This window comes from Sebastes umbrosus, chromosome 8, assembly GCF_015220745.1.
Source record: "Sebastes umbrosus isolate fSebUmb1 chromosome 8, fSebUmb1.pri, whole genome shotgun sequence".
In the NCBI taxonomy this organism is placed as follows: domain Eukaryota; kingdom Metazoa; phylum Chordata; class Actinopteri; order Perciformes; family Sebastidae; genus Sebastes; species Sebastes umbrosus.
Window position 1 is genome coordinate 31,343,339 of NC_051276.1, and position 11,247 is coordinate 31,354,585.

The 11,247-nt window shown below is 37.3% G+C and overlaps 1 protein-coding gene across 1 annotated transcript; it reads right to left on the reverse strand.

Annotated features, from left to right (window-relative positions):
• Nucleotides 1-3,044: 3,044 nt before the first annotated feature.
• Nucleotides 3,045-9,573, reverse strand: plpp5 (phospholipid phosphatase 5). Its single transcript, XM_037779172.1, has 8 exons — nt 9,426-9,573; nt 8,106-8,246; nt 7,905-8,013; nt 6,931-7,021; nt 6,772-6,835; nt 6,555-6,679; nt 6,091-6,261; nt 3,045-4,046 (listed from the first exon to the last, which is right to left on the reverse strand). The coding sequence occupies exons 2-8, from the start codon at nt 8,174-8,176 to the stop codon at nt 3,877-3,879; spliced, it is 801 nt and encodes a 266-aa protein (XP_037635100.1). The 5' UTR covers nt 8,177-8,246; nt 9,426-9,573; the 3' UTR covers nt 3,045-3,876.
• Between the last annotated feature and the right edge of the window lie 1,674 nt (nt 9,574-11,247).

An 11,247-nucleotide genomic window follows, 5' to 3' on the forward strand; every position in this document is an offset into this window, starting at 1 on the left:
CATCGTTTAGTGTCACCAAAAGAGTCATTAAAAGCATCACAACATGTACAATCAGGATACTGAATCAGCATGAGCCGCTGCTATATGGTCCTACAAGCCAAGGCAAATAATGATGAGCGCAACATAAATAAAGCAAGTTTTAGTATCATCCCATGTCATGACAGAAGATCTGAAGCAGACCGGACATAATCAACAACATGATACAGTATAAATGTGCTGAAAATCACATAAATTAATAGAAACAAATGGAAATGCATGGATTTGGAAGGAAATAATGGAGAAAATATGTTGCTATTTTACTGTGAAACATGCAGGGTTTTATCAAAATGCAGCAAAGTCTAATGAACATTTTTTTTTTGTCTGAAAGATCCCCCATGTGCCCACAAATATGATATTATTTACATTATCACATTTAAGGTAAACAAACAAATATTCAAAATTCAAGTAAACTCCTTTCATGCCCCAAAATGAAATACATTTATACCTGTACATCATCTCATAAATACCGGTACGATTGACCAGGTAAATTAAGATATTATTTGTCTCAAAGTTTTGTAAAAAGTGAAGTTTTTCCTCCTCTTCTTCCGACTCTATCTTTAACTTTTACATGTTTCCACCCAGAAATCTTCACATTTGACTCCATCAACAATAAAATTTATGGAAAGTACTTAAAGATTATTTTTTTCTGAGGTAAAGAAAGGCAGCATGCCACATTTAAACATCATCTTCCCAACTGACTCCTATACACTGGAAAACAAAACAAAAAAAAAGGAGATTCAAAACAAAGTTGTGTCCACACCGTGACAGAGAGCATACACTGTAACATGCAGTATATACTTCATTCCTTAACTCAGAGCAACAACGTAAACAAAGGCACAAATTTCATCTGTTTTTTTTCTGTCAAGTTTGGTCAGAAACCGCTGTGATCCAGCTGATTTAAATATGATTCACAGCGACGAGCGAAGTGCTTTGACCCTGCAAAACCTGTTTCATACAAACATAAACATGAAGAGGTTTGGTTGTTTCTCATGTCTCAACTTGCAGAAACAGTCTATGCAACATTTTGATGTTTTCTTCCCAACTGAAAACCAACCTTGCAAACACAACGGAAAGATAAAACTGAGAAAAAGTAAACATAAAATCATAACGGAATCACAGACTTGTGTGAATAAAACTATTAGCAGGATAGAAGACCTGACCAGCAGGAGCACTGAGAGGCTACAGTAGCACCATCACCTGGTAGAGGTTACAGTCTGACCTCACTCATGTTCACCAGAAACATCTGGTTTCACCGTCACTCCCAACAGCCAACGCCTCTGCACACCACGCCTCTCCACCTCTGGTGAACATTCACCCTTCAGACGTGTTGGCAGAGGAGCCAGGAGAGTTACGCAAACCAGACATACAGTCGTGTTAACTATATTAGCAGATGTGCTGTCCAGTTAGGAGCAAAGATGTGATTATCATTTGTCACAAAGCAAGCACAGCAAAAACTGCGAGAAGAGCCGAGTGGAGCTGCTACATCAGTGCGTTATACTGAGCATAGGAACCCTTTCTGGATATCAATCAAACAATCTGTGAATGGAAACATTCAAAATATAATATAGGAAGACAGATAGAGAGATATGAAGCTGACCAAGTGGTTTTGATTAACCTGATTTACACATAAAGACGCTCTCAGAGGGGTGGGCCGTATGTTGATATGTACCGTAGGACGATAGAAGCTTTGTCAAATGTCAGAGAATTTAACCACACAGTCTGATATTCCCTACTTTTCTTTTTTTGTTGTCAACAAATCAAAAACCAACAATGAATTGAGCCTACTAACATATATCGTCTGTGTAGACAAAGCATGACACATCTTACTCATCTGTTGTCCCAAAGCAACTTGGTTGCTAAATGTGTATTAATCCACAGCTGAAAATAGTCCCCAACAAATGCACTATTGACTCCTGGTTGAGCAGCGTTTACTAAAAACTACAGTGCCCAGCTGTTTTTTAGGAAATTACTGAGTCTTTTTTTCAGATATTAAAGTACAATTCATGATGTAAAATTACACATACTGTGATTAGAGGATTTTATCCGCATCGCCCACGCTTGCTTTTAGATACAAACAGCCCACATAAACACCTCTTATTTCACCAGTTTGTCGCTGTCAAATACTATGTGGTGCAGATAATCAAAGCTCAAAAAAGTCCACTTGTTAATTATTAGGAGCGGTCAACCTTATCGCAGTCTTCTTCAGTGACAGGAGCTGGCTCAGGTGGCATCAAATTACCTAAATTTAAACATTCAGGCACATGATAACAAGGGGTCGTGTACGGCGGAGAGATTGTAACCCGTGTATTGGTTCAACGGTTGTCATCGTTCATCTTTTTTTCCAGCCGTCGACTGACTTCTAGTTGACGACTTTCACGGTTGACGCTGTGACCGGTTTTGGGCTGATGTTCACAAACAGCTGATGTCTGTTCATGGTGTTCATTCAGTTTCACATTCAGGTCTCGTGATCACACCTGAACCAGCTCCGTTTGCTGAAGAAGACTTTTGAAATGCACTTGCAAGCTCGCAATTATTCATAATTATTACACGGCTTTGTTGAATACTCGATTCTGGATTGGTCAATCCCGGCGTTCTGCGGTCTGTTATTTCTTTATAGCAGACCGTTGCTATGTATAACAGACCGTTGCTATGGACGCAGTTCTGATGTCGGACTCTGGAGGACCGTTTTTGTGTCAAATTATTGATTTCTTAAGTAAGTAGCCGTGTAATAAGCGGGATAATGTAAAGCTAGCAGGTCATTGTTGTGAAATAAACCCCTTCAGGGCGATGCAAGTCAGGGTGCACACCTCCGCAGCATCGCCCTGTCGCGGTTTATTTCTCAACAATGACCGGATCGCTGTACATTATCCCTTACTTAGATCTTTTTCAGCTTGGGCTGAAACTCATGATTATTTTCCATATTTAATATCTTAATTATTGTTTATATTAATTGGTTAATTCATGATTTAGTCTGATAAAAGTCAGAAAATTATGAAAAAAACAAATTTTCAGTGCTTCAAATTGTTTGTTTTGTCTTACCGACAGACCAACCATTACATATTAAATCCACAATTATAAAAAAAAGCAGCAAATCTTCACATGTGAGAAGCTACAGCCACCAAGCGTTCGGCATCATTTGTTGATAAATGACTCAAAGGATTAAACGATTAATCACCTAATCGTTTCAGCATCGGGTTGAGCTCTGATTCTCTTCACCATATGTTGTTTCCCAAAGGTCAGGAACAAACGTCCACGCACAAATACTGAATATTTTTCCTCAAGTCTCAACCCTGCTTGTTGAAAAAATTTACAAAACAATCACCAAATAGTGTCCCGACATGAGAAACTGCCTCCCAGCAGCTGAGCCGGCGGTTGGTGGGCAGTGGACTATTAGTGCAGTGCTTGTGTGGTCGACCTGCTCAGCTGTTGGGAGTATCTATGTGATCTAGAGGCACAATACAACGGGTGTGTGGGGCTGGGCCTTATGGGAAATAATACATGTCATGGTATTCACCAGGCTCTCCAATGTTGGTAACTTCTAGAAGTAATGACGTGTGTTTAGGTTTTGGAAACAAACACTTCAAGTTGATTATGTGGTTGTTAAACCGGAGTTGTTAATTACGGCAACTCTCGAGAAAAACCTTCAGTAGAAACGTGTCATTGTAGATTAGAAAACGTGATACCATACAAAACAAATCCCACAATACAGTTACGATGATAGACGATAAACAATAAATAATTGATGCCCAGCCCTAACGACGGTGTGGTGGAAACCAGAATTATAAGGATTACCATGTAACCCAGTATGAGTGACACCATGCGACAGTTACAGCTGCTCTACAGCGGCAGGATGTAGTTGGAGTTGGCCAGTTTGCGCTCCTGTGCGGCGGGAACAGTCTCTCTGTGACGCAGAGGTCTGTGGCAGTCGGGGTCCTGAAGAGGAGGGTAGTGCTGTCTGTAACACAACCAGGCGAAGGCCAGACCCAGCAGAGAACCCACTAGTACGTCTACATGGAGGAGAGACAAGATTACACACACATGAAGAGTTTGATCCCGCAGCGTCACTAGAATGCTTTAATATTAACCCTGAGAGAGATTTATTTTAGGTTTTGAGATTCAATTAACTTAAAACTTACGACTTAAACAAGTTATTTATTTATAGAGCGCTGCAGGAAGGAGTCATAAAACACAGAAATGAGTTAGCATTTTAGCACTTCCAGTTCCCTCGTCTCAAAGTCAAGGTTTTTTTTGCATAGGTTTTTGGTTTGATGCCTGAAATAAGGTCTGTGGAGATTTTAACGTTTTGTTCTACGATATAAAATACATCAGTAAATGTCTCACTCGTGAATTTTAAAGCTGTGTTAAAGCTATTTTGAAACTACAAAATGTCATCAAGTCTTCTTCAATACAGCATGATGTTCATTTAGTAAATTATGGTCCCATTTAGAGTCAAATAGACCATAAAGCAGGGGATGCTTTAGGGCGGGGCTACTGTGTGAATGACAGGTCGCTACCACGGGTTATCTGGTCTGGTAGTTGTCCGTGTTTTCGTCTTTTTAACTTTAACCCTTTCACATTGTGTTTTCAGTTCAGGAAAGTTAATTATAACATTTTTGATCGCCTAAAAATGTCTTTATTCTGTGTTCGGTTGTACTTAGCTCCACCCTCTTGTGTCACTTCTGGTGCACTCTATTGTCAATTACAGAGAAGCTCTAGTTGGCAATGAAAATCTTAGATCTCAGGCTCCCTCCAACAATGCTTATTAAGTATGTATGAAAAGAAAATTATGCAAGTAAAAAAAGAGAATCTAAGACATAAATAGTGCAAGTACGACAATAGGGACGCAAGAATAGATCGACATAGTGTGGGATATGTTTCGGTTGGAAAAACTGACTTTTCCCCAGAGGACTAAGGGGGACAACTCCCTAGGAAAATGGGAGAAATGGATCAATGAGCACGACATAATTTCTGGATCTTCAGTGAGGACTCACGTCATGGTTTTAACCATTTAATAAATTACTAATAAACTTAGTTTGGTGGTGTGACACAGACTGTCTCTGAGCTCACAAACCCTGCTAGCAGAACCTGAGATACAACATTTAAACACATTACATTATTCACATACTAAATGATAACACAAGAGGAGGCTGGGTAGTCTGAGTAGCAGCGAGGTGTCGTTGTATGCTGACTGTTTATACAGGCTGCCTACTGTAGGTCGAAAGCATACAATAAATGATTGTAGGCTGTGTGGAACAGGCGACTATAAAATGACTTCCGTGCCTGAACTACAGCGAGGCTCCATAAACCTAAGAACGATGTAGACGATAAGAAGTTATTTGAATTTTATTCCTTCCTGGTTAAGATAATGTTTAACAGATAGAGAGTAAACACTAGCTTCTTTTTCCAGAGAGAGTGTCCATACAATATGGACAGAGCTGAATGTATGAAGGTACATTTGCAATTTTTTTTACTCTGAAATTCCTTTAAAATGTACCATATTTCAAGAGTTTTCTCATCTGGAATAAACTTCTCAAACTTGATACTCAAAATTCAAATAAATCAGAAACTTTACCTGTATAAAATATACACCATTTTAGTAGAAGGATGTGTATTGTTACAAAATGATTGCCGACGTAAAAGTTAAGTAAACAATAACATCAATAATAATATCTCAATCTACATAAAGTAAAATTAGCAGGTGCGTAACCAAATTTTTTGTTGGCAAAATTATGAATATGGACGTCGTCTTCCTGCGCCAGAAAAATGTCCACAAAAAACGTGAAAGTGTGGATGAGATTAATCCTGCTCTACAGGCTGTTATAAGTCGATTTAAGGAAATAAATCTTAAATTGTCATATTTCTTTGATTGACATGGAACACATTCAAATCATCCCAGTAACCACTACCAGTCTATTGTGTTGACATTTTTCCCACATCCTCTTTCAATGTGTTTAAAACCATCTTCTGCTACTGGTCACCAATGTCATGCAGATGATTTTGTGTTTTTTACACGGTGCATTGTGTCATTCTGAGCGTTTCTCTGAGTCTGACCTTGCCAGTGGTGTTTGTAGTCGCAGGTTCTGGAGAGGGCGATCACCGTCGCGATGAGTAAAGGTGTGAGGAAGGCACACAGCCGCCACGCTCTGCCTTGGCCCGCTGCGTTGAAGCAGCGCAACTTTCCTGCGACATACAGCGCTGTGAAACCCAAACCCGCAAAGGCAACTGGGGTCGAGGAGGAGAAAAGATCGACGGAGTGATCAGAAACAGAGAGAACTCGAAGAGAAAATAACAAAAAGAGAGAAGGGGCAAGGATTAAAGATTAGAGACTTTTTAAGAGTAATAGGGGATGCTCTCTTGCTCATATAACAAAATAAGAGCCTGGAGGCTAAAATACACTTACATGCATCTATTTCTAGATATATGACATGCCCTCCTGCCCCACTTTGTGCATTTCTTGTTTTTCCTTAATGTACCAGCTACTGTCTGAGGCATAATCAACCATAAAAGGTTCTTACAGGAAGAGTGGCCGCTGGGAAAGCTCTTCCTGCCCTCGATGACTGTATCTGGGTCACCGCTGCAGCGTAACTCCAGGTTCATCTGACCGTCTGGGAAACAGCGGTAGAAGAAGTCTGGCCGCGGCCTGAGGTCGGGGACACACACAGAGAGGACAGATTTAGTCTTTTATCCACCGAGGTTTCATTATCATTTACTATGTTTGTGTTCATTGTTTACCTGCCAACAACAAGTTTGATGACGTTGGTGAAAACTCCGTTTAGCACCAGAGTCAAAGTCACAGCTGGAGGACAAAAGGAAACAGAACTGAATCATGAAAAAGACAAAAAAAATAGTTTGTTTTTATTCTGAAAAACCAGATGTGCGTATGTTTCTTACCCAGAGAGGCCTCCTTCAGATCGCCTCGCTCCGTCTTCTTCAGGAAGGTGAAAACCAGGATCACAATCATCGGGGTGAAAACCGCCACACTCTGATAGAGACGTAGAAAAAGGAGAGTAGTACAACTCTATTCCACTTAAAGGTGCAGTGTGTAGGATCTGGCGGCATCTAGCGGTGAGGTTGCAGATTGCAACCAACTGAACTTCTCTCGTGTGCCAAGCGTGTAGGAGAACTACGGTGGCCGACGCAAAAACGTGTAGGGACCTATCTAGGTCCCTACACGTGGTTCAGCGTCACGAGGCTTGACAGAAATTCATGCTGTCTCCTTTTTTTGGTTTTGATATATTACATCTAAAAAAGCTAAAACTGAAATGAATTTACGTTCATTATTATTTTATTTTTTACTAGTTTTTAACGAGAAAAATAGTTGTAGTTTAGTTTTTCTAAATTGATATAGTTTTTATTTAGTTTCAGTTTACTAAAAATATTTTTCACTGCTTATTATATTTGAGTTTCAGTTTTAGTTTAGTATAATAACCCTGCAATACTGCGAGTATTTACATTCACCATCTCTGCCAAAGTTATGTTCTTGCTGAAGAGTACTGCGGTGCTTTATCACACAATGACACTGAAGTTTTTTAAATAAAATGTGATATTCATTGTGGTAGATTTCCACATCTGAACTGTCATGTTGCTGCAAATTGATTTTCAAACTGTAATGAAACCGGTGGTCGTGTGAGAAGGTGGGGAATTAATCTAAAAACGTATGATTAGCTCTGGAGAATGGTTGTCAAAGTGATGTAAACTGTGATTAATGTGTTAAGAAGAAACATCGGTACGGCCATTTACACACAGTCAGAGGAGGGAAGTGAGTTCAGATATACTGATTGTTGTCGGGGATGAGGGGAACAAACTGAACTGAGGGATTTATAATGTTCCATTTTAACTCAGAGGCGTGCAGATATATTACTTACAAACATAAGAGAGGTGGGAACGTGGTCTCTCTCCACACGATGGAATTTATACAACCACATCTCCTCCGGCTGGATCTCACGGTAGAAAGGAGGAAGCTGCTCCGTCACACTACACCAACACAAAGTTTATCATTAAGAACAACGCCTGCCTTTTAAACAGTAGATCCATGATACAGATGGTTCAAAGTCGTGTGTACTTACAGGAAGAAGAGCAGCAGCGCCAGCCGGATTGAAATTTCCGACAGGAAACCACGAAGAAGCCTCCTCTTCATTATGTTTGTTGGAGTGGACTTCAGTCAACAGCAAACATCCTCACTCCACTTTCATTTAACTTGACTGGGACTAGAAAAAAAAGAGCCAGGTTTAAGTTTATGTCATTAATTTGAGTGTTTTGGGAGAAATAAACTAGAATAGATAAAAAAAATCTAATGAGTGGTGAGCTTATATTTAATTAGAGAGACTGTAAGGGTGCAAGAAAACAGTTGCATCTGAGACAGTTAATATTGGTTGATATGTTGGAGGGGCAGTTTTATAAGCCTGTAAACAGAGCTTTTTTTACCCCTTAAACATAGTTTATAAAAAAAAGCTTCTGAATTTTGACATCTCTACAGGTGTCAGTGTAAAGAAGTGGGAAAATATTCTAATCAGTGCATCAATAGATTACAAATCACAATCAAGTGTAAAACATGCAATTTCTCAAAGAGCTTGAAAGCCACCTCAGCTGTGACCCTATGCTGTTTTTTACATAATATCTGCACCACTTTTACTCTGAGTATTCATATGATGAAATACTGGTAAAGATAATGTTGAGCATCTTTCAGCTCTTACTGTGTGTAGCCTCTGCTCTGTCTACAACCTGTATAAAGGCCAACATGCTGCACCTGTTCTCCTCCTCTTCCAGCTGATACACACATTTAAAAGCTGTTATTTAACCACATATAACATTAAGACAATATTAAATGCTTCTGTCAGCACATAGAACAAGACAAACACATCAGTGCATCAATAGATTACAAATCACAGTCAAGTGTAAAACATGCAATTTCTCTTAAAGCCAGCTCAGCAGTGACCCTTGTCTCTACAAAAGAAGGAAAAAACTACCCAAAAAGCCCATTAAATGAGGAAAATATGCTCTTTTCTACACAGAATCTGCACCACTTTTACTCTGAGTATTCATATGATGAAACACTAGTACAGATAATGTAAAGCATCTTTCAGTGTAGCTCTGCTGCTGCTATAAAGGCCAACATGCTGCACCTGTTCTCCTCCTCCTCTAGCTGATAAACACATTTAAAAGCTGTTATTTAACTTTATTTAACATTAATAGGAATTATTATTATTATTATATACATTATTGTTTTTAATAATAACAATATGAAATGCTTCTGTCAGTACACAGAACAAGCTAACATTAAGAGGTTAGCTATAACTAAGCTAAACTAGCTTAGCAACATCTGTCACAACAACACATCTGGTTCGTGGTTCCGGTCGTCTGACGGTTCTTCTGGTCCCGTTACTCACCTCTAACGGGCCGGTAATTTACTCCTTCATCTTTGGGTTCTAGTTAACATGAATCAGGCCTCCACACTCCGCATATTTGAGCAAGCAGAGATGCCACGGAAGAGGAGGAGGAGGAGGAGAAAGAGGAGGAGGAAGAGAAGATGGGAGGAGATCAGATAGCTGAGTGAAGCTACAGCTCAGCTACTTCTGGTCTAGGATTTTCAAAATAAAAGTGCGGTACTAAAAAATGTAAATATAGAAAATAATCTCAACTCAAAATCCACTTACTCGTTTTGCCGAGGAGATTTCGATTATACCACACTGTTTTCGTCAGTAGATTAAACTGAAAAATATAAAATATAAATTATATTATTATATATATTCTTTTCATTTATTTTTATTTTTTATTATATAAATAATTTATAGTATTGTATATTTATTATTATATAAAAAAATAATATATATCATTCTTTATTGATATTATACTATTTAAAAATAATCATACCCATTACAGTTTGAGTAACGTTATATATATACAGTATATATATATTAATATAGCATATATACATATATATATATATATATATATATATCAATAATATATATATTGTATTTATTTATTTCCAAGGGAATTCTTGTCAGTTAAGTCCATATGAACATTGCTTATTTAGTAATACTTATTTTAAAAGTAATTGGTAAATATAATCATATCATTCCCAGTTTGAGTAACGTTACAGATCAAATGCAACACATCAATATAAAATTATATTCATATTCAATAAGACAAGCAGGAGCCTGAGCATTTATTTATTTATTTTATTTCATTTCATTTTATTTTATTTTATTTATTTATTTTGTATTTAATAGACAAGCAGAAGCCTGAGCATGTATATATAAATATATAGTATAATAAAAAGTGATTTATTTATTTCTAGGAATTCTTGTCAATTAAGTCCATAAGAACATTGTTTATTTGGTAATAATTATTTAAAAAGTTATCAGTAAAATTTAATTGAAGTAAATTAATTGACCTATTCTCATAATTTATCAATGTGTGTTAGTACTTCTGTTGTTTTCATTGTATCTCTTGAAGTTCTATAAAGCATTTTAATTACTGTGCCAAATTAGTTTGTTACTACTGGATATATTGTAATAATAAATAATTATAATGTTACTCAGAATTAATCACTTATTACTGGCATATTATTTGGCATAATCAGTTTCATTATATATCATGCACACTTATAAGTATTAGATTATTTATCATTTTAACTGTACTATACATTAAATGAGCTCTCTGTTTGACCACTGGGGTTTAAAATATTATACACAGAAAATCAGTTTTTTATTCCATAAGCACTGGAGTTTATCTAAATTAAGAGCTTAACTAAAAACAGGCTGTTTCTGAGTTTAAGAGCTTGAAAATATTGAAGGTCTGTAGTGTTTTATAAACCGGAAATGGTCCTGTAGGTAATTTTGTCCGACTTGACACGTGGATGCAAAAAGCCACGTCACGTTACAGCCATCCAGAATGAATGAAGTTTTATTTCCTCATCAAATCAACTGAATTTTTGCTTGTTCCTTTAATTTCATAAGCGTTTTAACTTGCTTTTTTTTATTATCATGCATATGTGAATGTTCTGGGACTAATAATTTTAGGTAGTACTTTCATTTAGGTAGATCCCTCACCATTAACACGCTTGATAATGAATTGTTTTACTTCTACTATGCTTGGAAATCCACATTATTTAAATTAATCTTAATGTTTGTTTTTTTAATCAAATTTTAATTGTATTTCAAAGGTAATTGATTGAAACTGTTGAAATAAATGCCATAGAGCGAG

Excerpts from the sequence above, each read along its gene's own strand:
- plpp5 (XM_037779172.1), bottom strand. The coding sequence starts at position 8,176 with ATGAAGAGGAGGCTTCTTCGTGGTTTCCTGTCGGAAATTTCAATCCGG. Across the intron at positions 8,014-8,105 it reads GCGCTGCTGCTCTTCTTCCT|TGTGACGGAGCAGCTTCCTC; the intron begins GTAAGTACACAC and ends GTGTTGGTGTAG. Across the intron at positions 6,262-6,554 it reads TCCCAGCGGCCACTCTTCCT|TTGCCTTTGCGGGTTTGGGT; the intron begins GTAAGAACCTTT and ends CCTCGACCCCAG.